Below are 13,957 nucleotides of genomic sequence, written 5' to 3'. Positions count from 1 at the left end.
GATGGGATTTGTTTTCTCAGACCTGACCACCCTCTGTTAGCCAGCCTTTTCACATGCATCAGTCATGAGTCTGAGTCTCTCAGCACCCACACACTGAGCTGTCATTAATCATTCTGCACTTTGAAAACTGCTTATGGCTCTCTGTGGTGGGCCGAGCTTAGGCAGCGGGGACCAGATCTGTTTGCGCTCAGTCCATCATAAGTATACTAAAGTTTTTTACTGATGTGTGTAAGTGGAAAGATAAGAAATTTAAGTTCTCCCAAACCATTTGTGATGAGCTGCTGTCAGCTGTTCCAGAGAGCTAAGAGTTGAGCCTGGTGTCCACTCTCCAGAAGAGGTCTGTATAGTATTATCTGTTTTCTGAAGTCAGATGCAACCCTTGTCATGAAGTTCATGCCTTATAGCAGCACTGTTAGGTAGTATGCAAGCTCATCAGTGGGGAACAGGGTCGCTAGTTGTGGGGTTAAAACACATAGCTAGGAGTTAAGAGACCAGTGCTTGAATTCCAGCCTGGCTATTACAAATTCATTACACTATGAAATTCAAAGTTAAGACTTTTCTGTCATTACGTCTCTTCTGTGGGTGGTGAAAGCTGAACAGCAGTGCAGACTCAAACTATTGTGTCACAGTGAACCATGCTACGTGGGGGTGAAGTCAGACAATGGAACAGTAAAGACATCCAAATCCCATCTATGTTACAGTGTCCACCAGTGGGACTGCAGCTACCCCATGGGATCCTGAATTGCAAGTCCTCTTAAAGGAGACTCCTCAAGAATGGTAATGGTTTTTTCACTTATTTTATTACATCAGTCCAAAATACCATCATGAGTGTCCAGTTCAGCTATGCTTTTTCTTATCCGCTATGTTTTACAGACTAGTGCTAAAACATCTAGCATTTTGGCTTGTTACATTCATATCAGAATGACCATCATGCTTCTTCTTTTGGCTGCATAAATATAATTATACATGTCTGTTCATTTTTTTTTTTTTTTTTGGTAGAAGAATGATTCTGCTTTGCACAGTTCTGTCCTGCATGAGGAACCATCCGCAACTACGCGGTGGTCATTACATGTAAAATGGCAGGAAACAACCATTTCTTTCACACTTACATGTAAAGTAGAGGTGAAAGGGAAGGTTTGGTTGCAGTAACCTTTGCTCCTTCAGCTGTCTGCGCTAATGGGGGTAAGGTGCTTGAGTGCACCTGCTTTTGCTTTTTTAGTGAGTGCATCATGCTGTCTCCCTTGGGTGCTGGGGACCAGGTGGAAGGTTTGCTTTGTCTGCTGGGATTCTGTTCGCTTTCATCTGTAATCAAAAGACTGACGTACCACACCCTAGGTCCTGATGAGAGCTGTCTTCCATCAGTGCAGCAGACCCCAGGGAGACATGGAGTCTTGAGTGTCAGGTGGGAGGGGTTGTATCCAACCTAACCTGGTCTGGTTTAAAGATTTGGACATGCTGTAACTTTGATTAATGAACTGTTCTGCCCCAAATATTTCTTGGATGTCTACATTACCATTTTCAATTGTACTAACTCAAACAAACCAGCAATCGATTAGCTAGAATTACAGTACGACCAAAACTGTAGGCTAAACAAAGCCATCGTGAAGAAACTGGCTTTTAGCCCAGTATCTACTGATGATGGGATGTGAAACAGCCTATTGATTCTGCAGCTCTTGAATTCTTGTACAAAAGAAGAAACAATGCTATTTGCCTTTTCAACAGGGAAAAAAAGCCCATTTTATTCACTATCTCCACTTAGAAAAGGCGAAGTACATTACTGAGCCAATTTTCAGGATGTCGTACAGAAAGAAGTGCTTTTAGCACATTAAGAAAACCTCAGGTTAGAGTTATACAAACTTTAAGCAGTCATAAAAGAAAGGCAAGAACACTAAATTTTAAACTATATATGTATGTTCACCTGTCAAAAATGTTGCACAAACTTTTTGTGGTATTTTTAGCTTTTTAAGCTTTCAGCGCTTCATGTAGAAAGCCATTTGAGAAGATAGAATAGCTCTGCCAAGTTTCTATGCTGGTGACTGGCAGTTTATTACTAATATTGTGATATTTAGTCCTTTTCATTGGCCTCAGATGACAGAACCCTAAAATGTATGGAAATCTCAGCTTTGACTTAAAAGATTCTAGTATTCATGGTTTGGGGAAAAATTTGGAAACTTGGAAAAAAATGCACACAAGTGGCTTAAATAAGACAAGTAACAGCAACTGAAAACATGATTTTCAAAAAGCCCTTCATTTTAATTAATACTCTGTTCTGGAGGAGCAATGTCGTGGTTTTTCAATACGTGAAGGTTGCTAATACAAAAAGTGTGCAGTAATTGTAAACGCAACAACCAGTCCAGCTGCATTCCCTGTGCAGAAACTGAGAGGGACAACAAGCCATAAATAGTGGTGTCACCGCCCCTCTTTGCCTCAGTTAAGGAGTATTATTATTCTAAACACAAAACAAACTATTGCTTAGGCTCTAACTGAAAGTTTCAAAGCCTCATAAATCTGCCAGGTCAGAGCCAATTTGCACTGGAATTTTGGAAGGAACTTATTTTCTTGAGAGAAATATCCAGGGCTAATTTTAATTTCCTTTTACTACTTATTTTAGCAGCATTGTCCAAAACCAAAGTGTTCTTCAAATGGAAGAATATGAATTTTCCTCTGATTAACCTCATTCTATATACGCCTGTAATTTAGCACTAGCCTACTATATCAAACACATGCATTGTAGATGTGCTGCTTATATATTCCCCTTTAGCCTGGAGCTGCTGAGAACTGTCTTCAGGCAGAGACTGACTTCATGAGTGACTGCATATTAACTGCTGATGGGCTTTAGGCAAAACAGCGCTGCCTAAGCTGTGGCCTGTAAGATCCCAGCCAAGGCGGGTACGTAACCTGCACGGAGCTGAGTCCAGGAAGGGGTCAAATTGGGTGGCAAATGGGCAAGGATGCAGCACGTGAACATCTCCAGTGCCGCATGGCACACAGTGGCCCAGATCATTCAGTGCCATGAAACAAAAACAGAGCTCAGTGCAAAGTCCGTATGGAGCAGGGAGGGGCTTGTGTGATAAAAGGTTTGGAAACTGCTGCCACTGAGGAGAGTTGCTGGCTCCAAAATATGAAGAGGAAGGTCTTTATTACTTGTTTCAATAAAAAGGAAAGTCATTCCATGAGGGCTCAGCAGACAGCTGAGGCAATATTTAGGAAAGTCTACTCAAAAGGAAGGATGTGTATACGCTCTCTCTCTCTGGTTGCCCTTTCGAGAGTATTCTTCTGTGCAACTTTTCCTGCTTTGGAGTATCTTCCTAGGTGGAAAGGCCAGTCTTCCAGAAAGGGATATTGGGCAGATCAGAAATGATGTGGTTTTCCTCCCTTTTCTTAGCCTAGTTGTTCTCCATCAGTACCTTCCTGCTATAATACTTGTGTCTTCCTTTGTGCATTAAGTGTGTTCTACATAGAAAACCTGCTTGCAGCAAAACCTGCTTGCAGCACAGTGGTTTTCAGACTCAGTATCTTATCTTTGTGATATGTGGTGCTATATGTTTGCTAATGTGCAAAAGAAACAATATAGGTAATGTAAGATAAGATCTGAGGTCTCTTTCTTTCTGGGGACATCTATTCCATTTTCATGGTTACTTCTGAAATCCTGTTCTACTTCTGTGCAAACAAATTTGGCCCAGAGTGTCAATGAATGCAGTGACAGAATAGTCATGATCAGTCCAACACTCCCACAGAGATCTTAAAAAATGAGAAAGGCAGCAAAAGGGTAGGTTGTAGAGCGAGAAAGATTGCTCAAGGTATTTGGTGTTGTGGGACAGTCCTCTTCTTTTTTTTTTCCCAGTTGTTAAATCTTTTTCCCCAGACAGGATCAACTGACTTTAACAAGCATTTGGCTTAATTTGTTTTGTGGAAGTATATAATAGGCCCATAGACTCAGTCTGTCAAAACACACAGTGTTGGGCCTAAAGACAGGTGGAATGAAAGTGGGTTTTTTTAATGAGAAAAGGTAGAAAAAAGACTACTTCATATAATCCAAGTGGTTAAGGTAGACAAAAGTTCTGCCTCTAACAAAATGTGATTTATGTTATTTTATTTAAATGTGGATTTAAATAAAGACGTTCCTTTGCTTGTTAACTACTGTCAAAAGGGGCCTTATTCTGAGAAACATGCTGAAAAAGTGTTTCTTTGTCTGCCATGCACATCAGCTGTATGGTAGACAAAGAAAGATCTCTGTGACTCACTTGTTTTTATGCAAAGAAGAAAATAACAGTGTCTGCATCTACAGGTATTGCTTTCCAATGAATCAGTTTTATGTCATACCAGTCCATAAGATTCAGAAAAATAATTGTACTACCTATTGACCATACAATATGTTGTAGTTAAAACAGACCTTCGCTCTGCAGGTAAAAAACAAATTTACAAGCTTGCCAGCCTTGTTTACCTTTTTTTCTTCATTACGTCAGCCCTGGGACTCTCTGTTTCGCCCTGGGCTGTCCCTGCATTTTTGGACTTGCTCCTCTACCAGGGTATCTCCTAACCTTATTAACATACGCTCTTACTAAGGGGAGCTCTGTGCAGCAGTCTGCAACACTGACGTGGCTGTCTTTTGGGAAGCACAGCTGTAAGAACCTTCCTGCAGGAATGGCGAACCAGATAGTTGTTAGGTATCAGGCAAATTTAGCCTCTAGGCACAAGCACTCTTGCTTTTTTTGCCTAGATAAATTAAGAAGTCTTGCACAACCTATAGCTTTGCAGAACTAAGGTGAGATCTTCTGGCTCCTAGGCCCTTCTCTTTTAGCCTTTTTCCGGTTGCTGATGCTAACTGTTCAGTCTGCATGGATGAGTCTGTGGTCCTTTGCTGCAAGGGGGCAGAAGCCAGTGGGGCTCAGGAATATTGTCCCCTTTCGATGTGTCCCTCAGTACACTTACCAGGGTGAATGCCTCTCTTGTTTAGCCAGTTGTGTGGTTATAATCCCATCAAACAATTGAACAAGAATGCAATCCCACAGCATAGTTTACAAGTCTGTCTACATTAGTATTTTCAATCTGTTTCAAATTTGTGGACCCCTTTAAAGTAAATCTACGTCTACCAAAGTAAACCTTTTCTCAGTTATCTTTCAAGGTGCCCTAAAAGTAGACCATAGGTTGAAGAGCACCGATCTAGAAAAAAAGACCACCTTCCCAGCTGAGATCTAAGTGACATTTACTCAAAGATTCAGGACACACTCAAGACCACTTAGATTGTAAATTCTCTGGTGTAGGGATCACCTTTTCATTTTGTACAAGTGCTTCATTCAGTGCATTGGTCACTGTGCCTCGTGAACATTATTGCAGTATAAATAATAAATGGCACTGTTACCTGAGGGCCTTCAAAAATATCACTCTGTAAGTAAGTTTCTGATCACTAGACTTGGAATATTTGGAAATTATTACTATTAGTTGCCCAGAACCAGGACAGGCTTCATGATGGGTGGTAGACTAGAGGTATTAGGTAAACATCGCCTTAGCTAACTGAATTTGTATGGTTGCACCCTAACTTGTACAGCTTTCATGAGAGGAGGTGCCAAGACTGAAAGAAAACATGGGAGTTTCATGGAGCACAATTCCAATTGTTTACTCAATTATTAGCCAGTCCTGAAATGACTCACAATACAGCTGCTTAAATTTACAGGCAGTTAACAGATGTAAGTGTTTGTTGGCTTTTTTTGTTCAGCCAAAGTAATGTAGTGGGACGCTGTCCTGGGCCAGATGTATCATAAAGTTGAAGGGTTGAGGAAATGCAACAGACTTTTGTCTCTTTCTTGCATGAGTTGCTTTGTGTGTGGCTAGGAAAAAAGATATTCTGAAGGTCATTTCACCTGCCTTTTCTTGAGATACACAATAACCTAGTAACAGTTTCCAGTGAAAGTTGGGCATTGGTGTTTCTGGGAAACTCTGAAAACTCTGGGAATTTCTGATCTGCAGTTTTCAAATACTCCAATTTTTGATGTGACTTTATTTGGTAAGTCTTGCATCTGCAATAATAATACAGTGTGCTAGCTGCACACTGGAATTCTTTCAAAACATTGAAAAACTGATACTCAGTTATGCCTCAGAATTATCCGAACTTTTTTTGTTACATTAACATTTAAATTTCATTTAAATTTCATACTTTTTATATAGATAATTGCTTTGTGACCAGAGATAGAATAACCAATAAAGGCCATGCCATACAAACAAGTATTTACAAGATCCTGCAATACATTGCCTTTTCTAAATTATTTTTTTCTGGTTTTAATTTTGGGTTGTTCTCCTGCACCAGCCTTCTATGCTAACCTTTTCTATTAAATAAAAGGAATTAATGTCATATATCATAACAAACCACTGGCCACAACACTTTAGGGATTTTTGTTGTTGTTGTTTTGCCTTTTTCTTTTCACTTTCTTCCTCTATTTTTCTTCCTCATGTCATTATTTCACTGAGGTCTCTCTTCTGCACTCAACGCCCCTTATCTGTGGTTGAGCTACTGCCTTTTTTCTCCCTTCTGTTGAAAGTACTTTGCTATATGCAACTATTAAAGGGTCAAAAGCATCTATCCATACTGCAGGTAACAAGGTCTGTTAAACCTATAAGAGATTCCCTGTCTTTTTATCAAAGACAGATTTTCATTTCAGGGCTTACATCCTTCTTCCGGATAGGTACTGACTGAGGTCAACACAAGTTCCCTTTTGGGGGTTAACAGCCTTGATCATTACAACTTCTGATAAAGCTCTGGGACTTCCTTTCCCACTGCCTTGTTTGCACTCATATAGATATCTACAGAATGAAACCAGAGCAGGTTTGTTAAATCTTTGTTCTGGCTTGATAGCATCTGATATAGCACCTTCCCCTGACCAGTCTGCAATCGCTAAGCATGGGTTTTTCAGTGTAATTTAAAGTTGCCTGAGGGCTGTGATAAATTATGCCTGTTACCAATGACCTCGTTGGCTTTTGCCACTCCTAGAATTCACTAAGACACAGGAAAGTCTTTCCTCCAGATAGCGTTTTGCTGTGCTAGTGTCTTAGGTCAGCGTGGGATGCAGATTTGATGAGGATTGGGATGGCTGAATGGTGGCACAGGGGTTATCTGATACTTGATTGTGAATGCGTGCCGCATTAGACAGCAATACGGCAAAGGAGATTATGGCCCTCTTAGCTCCCTCCTGAAATCTGCCCCTCGGGATCTCCTCCAATCCATGCCCAGAGAACTGCCCTTGCAAACCATCTGCTCCGGGGCTGTCGCTCTCTGATGGCAGCAAACCAGACTAAACACAACGGAGAATCTCAGGCCAGTCATGCTTGAAAGAAACATTCCAGGGACCGGTTGGTGATCTTGGAGCAGTTAGCCAGGGGCTGAATTTAGTTTATTGCTTAAAAAAAAAAGCATGATTATTACTCATTACTGAGATTGTAGTTTAAAACAATTAGTCTAATTATCGTGAAGCATTGTGCTTTAAAAGGAACCACTGAAAGTAGAGAACCACAAGATTTTCATTTAAGTGGCAAAAGTTCTTTTAATAGCCAAGATGAGCCAGAAGAAACCAGTAGTTATATGTCTGAAGGAGTTTCCTTTACGTTGAAGTGGATTCCTGTAATCAGATGAGCTCATCTACCGTCTGAGCAACCTTTATTAGCAGTGCTGAAAAGTAACTCCTAGTTGCTGCTTAAAGTGATTCTAACGTACTCTTTACTGTGCTCTTAAGACCTGAGATTTGATCCTGCTTTTTTGTGCATGTGAACTCACCACAAGGCATGCAGCAAGAAATAAACCTTTCATAGGGCATGATCTTGCAGCCCCTAATTAAACACATAAACCAAAGGCCTCCTTGTGACATCTCTTAATAGTCTTTTTCCTTAATAATCAAATTAAGCTAAAAAGAGGCAGATGAGTTTTGAGAAATAAGCACCTCCTGCATGCCCAGTAACCTGTCTGCTGTGTGAGCAGCTGAACAGAGAAGATGGAATGGTTGGGATCCTGCTCCAGCCTTACTTTGAGTGTCTTGTCAAGAGAAAAGAGGTCAGCATCCTGCAGGGGGTGTAATCCTTCCCTGGGGGTTTTGATATAGGAAGTATGGAACTAGTGGTGGCTTTCTTCCAGAGCATGGTGACTGAAGGCTGTCCTTGTCCACAAGGTTGAGATTAACTGCCCAGTTCTAGCCTTACAACTTAAAATACTCCCAGGAAAATTTACTTGGGAAAAAGATACGCCCTTGTAAGATTGAAACATGTTTTGTTTGTACGAGTGTAGATGCAAATGTTTTCAGGAATAAGCCAGCAGAAAAACCTTCTGGAGGAGAACAGATGGGAAATGTAGAAGGCCATTATCTACCAAAATGCTTAAGAAAGCATAATGAAGTGGAGGTTGTGCTTTAGGACCAAGACTTGTAAGGAATTTGAGGCCTGAGCTGACAACAAAAATGTGTTAGCTTTTGAATTTACCAGAAGTCTATTTCGTGAAAACTGCAGCTGGTTTGTGTGCTTTTTTTTTTATTTTATGAAATACAGTTGCATTTGTGAAGGAGGCAAGCAATACAGCTATGTGGAAAAACAAGTGAACTCAAAGATGTTTACTTCTGCATGGAAACATTCCCAGGCAGAGAAGGAATCAAACCCTCTCCCTAGAAAGATTAAGTTCAGTCAATTCCTACTGTACAATATCTTGTCCTTTTCTTATGTTGACAGTCTTCATAATTCTAACCACTAAACTTCATCATCTTACTCCTCGTCTTTATGTGCGCTATTTGTTTCCAAAGGCAAGTGGCATGCAAAGTCATCCTGTGTTTAAAGTACTTCCACTTAAACTTTGTGGTAAGGAGTAAGACATTCTGAACTTTGTAGTCTATGATTAAAAGTTTCAGCAGCTGTTGATGTAAAGACTTCAATATGCTTCCAAGCTTTTTTTCACACAGGTATCTCATCAACTTGGAGGTATTTGCATACCTACAGGACCCAGGCATAAAGTAGATATGATAGCATTTTATTTGATATTAATGATTTTACTGGAACATATAATTACTGGGATGATTGTATGCTCCTTGGCACTAGTCTACACGAAAGAGTGCATTCTATTAAACAGGGGCATAGTTCTAAAAACCCCCACACTTAATAATATTGCTTTGCAAAGCAAATGAGTGTACTTGTGCTTGCCAATTCAATTATATCATGGGTGGAATAATTAATTTGGATGCTAGGCAAGGAGCACATTGCAGATTATTAAAAAATTTATTTATTTAGGCTGACTGGGGAGTGCCCAGGTTAAGATTACACCAATTTTCCCTGCCTTACACCCTTGTGCCTGGCATGGATGCAGCTGCTTGCTTCTACGCATTACCCCCCCCCCACCAAACAATCAAATCTGTGATGTGTCTTTTTGTCTTTTAAGTGTGTGTGTGTGTGTGTGTGTGTGGCTTTACAAGTAGCACTTCACTGCTATTGTAGGGACCGATCCCCCCCAACAGATAAACTTGTGCTTGTGCTTCTCTTAAAGTAACGCTTAAATTAATGAATTCATGATCAGTCAGCAAAACTGAAGTGACACAGATTTCTGTACGTTTAAAAGCATTGCTTACAGTTTTGCTGAGTCACAGCCAAAATGAGAAAAACAGTGACACAATGACTGGTGCAATTCAGTCCTGGTGATGTAAGGAAATGCTATGATGTTTGAGATCATATGCATATGTATAAACCTATTGGTAGACTAGTTGATATAAGCAGGCTCCTTAGAAAAAAGGAAAATCCCAAAGGAGGAAATAATGTTAGACTACAGATCCCCAACCACAGTCAGCAAACCACTTTCAAGCAGTACGTGGAGGGAAGTCCTGCCCACTTGTGTGGAAGACACCAACTCATCAGTCCTGACTGAAGGGGCAACAGGAGGGACAGAGGTGAAGACCTGGCGGGTGGAGCTGGATCCCACCTAATGTGTGAGGGGGAGGCAGAGGTCCTACCATATGAGGGAATGAGAGACGCTGTGAGAGGAAGTAGGTGCTGTTGCCCATGCCACAGACCTTCTGGTGCTCAGGCAATACCTAGGAGAAAGGCTTGCCTGCCTGCAGTCTCCTTGTCACTCATGCTCTTTTACCAGTAGTCACCTGGATTACCTTCAGAGATGAGAGTTCCCATGGTTTGTCCGTGTATCTAATTCCTCCAAAAATGTTTGGTTCTTCAGATACACTGTTTTGTACTACAGCATTGTAAAGCTTGACCTTTAAACCATCATTCTTTCTGCAACAATGGTTGTACTCTATCGGTCAGTCGACATAAAACTTGGAGGTATTTGGTCAGTCCACTGGAATGCTATATTTAGCACAAGCAAACAGAAACCAGACTGGTTCATGATCGGTCCTTTGGGGAAAGGGAGGTAGAAGGATAAAAGGAAAGGAAGAGTCTTCTCCTCTTGAAGATTTTTCCTGTTAGTCAAAGCACTGAGGAAAAACAAACTCCATATGGAACAGATCATGTAAGGCCTTTAAAACGTATTTGCAGAGGCTGTACAGTTTCTTAAAGGAACTTGGAATACTCCGTGGTTTGGGGTTTTTGTTCTTCTATTTCCCATTCGGGGATGTGTGTGCATTTTCATTTGTTTTAACGTGGCCCGAGTTAGACGCAACAACCAGTAGTTTGTTTTCTTATCATCTATGAAGGATCTGTTTTTAAGGGAATAAGATTCCCTGATTCCCCAATGGAAGAGAGTTACAAATGCTTCTTTCGCAGTAGTTTCATTAGAGAGGTTTTTGCTGCCTCTTTTTTTTTTTTTTTTAATTGGCATGCAAACGAAGGCCAAATTTTTGTCCCCAGCACAAGGCCAGAGTGTAGCATGCTGAGGCAAGATGTGTGCTCAGTTGGATGCTGAATTCAGACATGGAGCAGCCATGCAGTGCAGGAGGTCATGACTAGTGGGCTGGGTTTAGTGGAACTATTAGTCACATCTGAAGTTACTTCCACTTTCCTCATTCGCCCTGTCGGGTGACTTTGTAGAGCACCATTTGGGAGTATTAGCCGTGGAGTCCAGCCTTCCATGATCTCCTTTTCCTGCTTGATAGGACAGTGATGGTTCACAAGGAAGGAGGGGTGGAGCAGGACTTATGCCTTGGTGATAACTATGCTCTAATTCTGCAATGTGAATAAATTATGCGTAAGAATGGCTGTCATTGAAATACTTGAGGGTTTTTTTCTTTAGCTGAGAAGCTACTAATGTCCCACTTATTAAATGCAAACCTTTGTTTTGAAACACGGCCAAAATTAATTCATAAATGTGTTAATCTTTTTAAATTCAGCACTGGTCTGAAGCATATTCAATGTGCATGTTGGGGGAGAGCTCTGCTCTTTTGAATTAATGATACAGAAACAGATCCTGCCAGAGCTTTTTTTTTTTTTTTTTTAAAAGGATTCCAGTGAGAATCCAGGTAAGATGAGGGCAAACACTGAAACTTCCTTCTTTTCTGAATTACTGCTGTAATTACTTGTTTCGACATTTTAAAACCATGAGCTATTCTAACCTCCCGAATTTCCACACGCTGTATATTAGCATTAGCATGAGCAGAGGGTGAAGCTATGTTATAGAAGAAAAGCAACAGAGCTTTACTGAATGTGAATTATGGAACAAGGTTTTACAGGAAACCAGGGATTTTGTTAGGGCTCAGAAGAACAAGGACCACTGTACACGTACGAAGAACTCGGGCTTTATTAAGCAGTTTCTCTCTTTGTGCGTGTCTTATATAACATTAAAAAAAAAAAGTAACTTTAAACTCACCTTTTCAAAGATGGTCGGGCAGACTGCCGGGAGGCAGGTGTAGTCTCTAAAACATCTCTGAATTTGCTCTTTTTACGGACTGTATTTCAGGGTGGACCTGCCCCCTTCGCGTTTTGGCAGTTCGGGCTCACGTACAGAAGCTCTCGCCGTTCCATGCCCACGCTGCGCGTTACGGCTTTGCATTTAAAACCTGTGGTAGCGGAGAGGAGCCGATGGGGCTCCCGGCGAGGCGGGGATGGGGCTCCCGGCCGGGGGGGAGGCGGTGCCCTGACAGCAGCGGCAGGGCAGGGAAGCCGACGGCTCCCTCCCTGCGTGAAAACAGTAGCTGATTTTCTTTTTTTTGTTTGTTTGTTTTTAATTTTTTTTCCTCCCTTTTTCTTCCCCGGGCTGTAATCCGACTGCTCGCTTTGGCTCGGCTCCAGAGACAAGTCCGAGTGGTTAATCTCTCTTCCCCCCTTTCCCAGCCTCCGGGGGAGGAGGAGGAGGAGAAGGGGAAGGGGAGCGGAGTCAGCTGCAGCCCGGGGCCGGGCCGGGCCTCCCTGGGGAGGGGCTGAGGCAGCGGCTCGGCTGCGGGAGCTGCATGGAGGAGGGGAGTTTCACAGAGTCCCCTGCCCGGACGGGAGGAGGAGGAGGAAGTTTGGAGATTAAGCCGCTGCCCGGAGCCCGAGCGAGCGGAGGGAGCCGAGGCGCGGGCGCTGCTGCGGGGACGGAGCCGGAGCCGGCGCCGCCGGTGAATGAGCGGCGGGGGGATAACCTCCGCACCCCTGCGCCTGGATTCTAAGCGTGAGGAGGAGCGGGTGTGTGAGGGCGGAGAACGGCGAAAGGCTGCCGCCGCCGGTGAGCGCGGGGGCTTTGTTCGTGCGGGCCGCGCCGGGGAGGGGGCGGCGGCCGGCCCGGGTGGGGGGGGCACGGCCCGGGGTGGGTGGTCGGCGGGGGGCCCGGCGCCCTGCAACCCCCAGAAACCACCCGGGCGAGGTGCGGCGCGGCGGCACCAGCTTTTGTGCCCGCAGCCTTTGTGCGAGCCCCGCCGCCCCCCGGCCCGCTCCGCTCCCCGCCCCCGGCGGCGGCGGCGGGCACCGTTCCCCGGGCTGCGGCCGCGGCCCGCTCGCTCGGCCCGGCCCGGCGTGCTTGGCCCAGCCGCCGGAGCAGCCCGGGCTGCGCCGTGCCCGCTGCACGCCGGGCTTAGCCCAGGTGTGAGGAGGTCCTCGAGTCTGTATTTTTTTTTTTTTGGGGGTGTGTGTGTGTGTGTGTGTGTGTGTGTGTGCGGTGGGGGAGACACGACAGACAGACGGACGGACAGACGAACGGACGGAGGCGTTTCTTGTAACATACGATGAAATTGCATTGCTTTTCATGTTTCTTTGCTGATGGTTTAGTGAGCCTGTGTCTTCTGGAAAACTTTGTTCCCAAAAAACCCCCTCAGTGTTTAGTGTTTTAAAGTCACGTTGATTGGGTTGTGATGAGCCTGGCCTAAAGAGGGTTAAAAATATGATTGATCCTATCGTGAAGTAGCAGGAACGTTTATTCTGGGGAGGGACGAAGAGGGAGCGGCAACCGGGGCAGGCAGTGTCCCGCCGTCCTGTGGGACCCTGGGTGTGTTGCCTCATCTCCTGCCCTTGCCTTTTCCCCGCTTCTGCGGGTTGCTTGTCCCAGTCCTGGTCCCCCTTGTTCGACGAGGAGCTCTGCAGACCTCATCCTTCGGTTGGCGTTGGCAGACCTGAGGCACTCATTTCCTTCTCTCTTCCCCAGCCACAGTGCTCCAAGTATGAGAGAAAAGGACCCGAAACCAACTTAGCTGTGCATTCAGCTGGCTTCCAATAAGCTCTCTCTTTGGTTGGCTTTTTTCCTCCTTTAATTATTAATTGGCAGACTCTAAACCAGCTGTGGCCTTGCTTTTTTCTTTTAATATTTGCTGGTACTTCAGCAATTTAATAATGCTGCCTGGAGAACCTGATGACTTATAGGTGTTTTGAAAGCTGTGTAATAAGAGCCTACTAATAGTCGTCTTTTGCTACTGTTTCGTTCTTGGAGGGAGCAATCTTTGCTGCTGGAGAGTTGCGGTTCAAATTTCCACAAGCGTTTGTTGCCTGTGCCTCTAGCTAAATTTATAAAGGAATCCTGTTAGCATGTACAAGCTAAATCTGGCTGTAGCAACTCCTGGCTGTGTAATTCACTGTGGTTGGC

General features: G+C 43.6%; 1 protein-coding gene and 1 long non-coding RNA gene across 4 annotated transcripts in view; one reads left to right on the top strand and one right to left on the bottom strand.

The window, feature by feature from the left end:
• The window catches only part of LOC142054834 (uncharacterized), a 38,164-nt gene extending 25,935 nt beyond the window's left edge, over positions 1–12,229 (bottom strand). Inside the window, exon 1 of the long non-coding RNA XR_012659672.1 lies at positions 11,774–12,229. This is a non-coding gene — a long non-coding RNA (uncharacterized LOC142054834). The remainder of the gene's footprint in view (positions 1–11,773) is intronic.
• The window catches only part of PLEKHG1 (pleckstrin homology and RhoGEF domain containing G1), a 139,641-nt gene continuing 137,912 nt past the window's right edge, over positions 12,229–13,957 (top strand). For all 3 annotated transcript variants that reach the window (XM_075087943.1, XM_075087946.1, XM_075087945.1), the window contains exon 1: positions 12,229–12,610. In XM_075087943.1, coding sequence (XP_074944044.1) covers positions 12,508–12,610 — 103 coding nt within the window. In that variant the 5' untranslated portion in view covers positions 12,229–12,507. The remainder of the gene's footprint in view (positions 12,611–13,957) is intronic.

Source organism: Phalacrocorax aristotelis, chromosome 3 (assembly GCF_949628215.1).
Source record: "Phalacrocorax aristotelis chromosome 3, bGulAri2.1, whole genome shotgun sequence".
In the NCBI taxonomy this organism is placed as follows: domain Eukaryota; kingdom Metazoa; phylum Chordata; class Aves; order Suliformes; family Phalacrocoracidae; genus Phalacrocorax; species Phalacrocorax aristotelis.
Note: the sequence above shows the minus strand (reverse complement) of the source record. Positions and strands in the feature narration are given on the sequence as shown.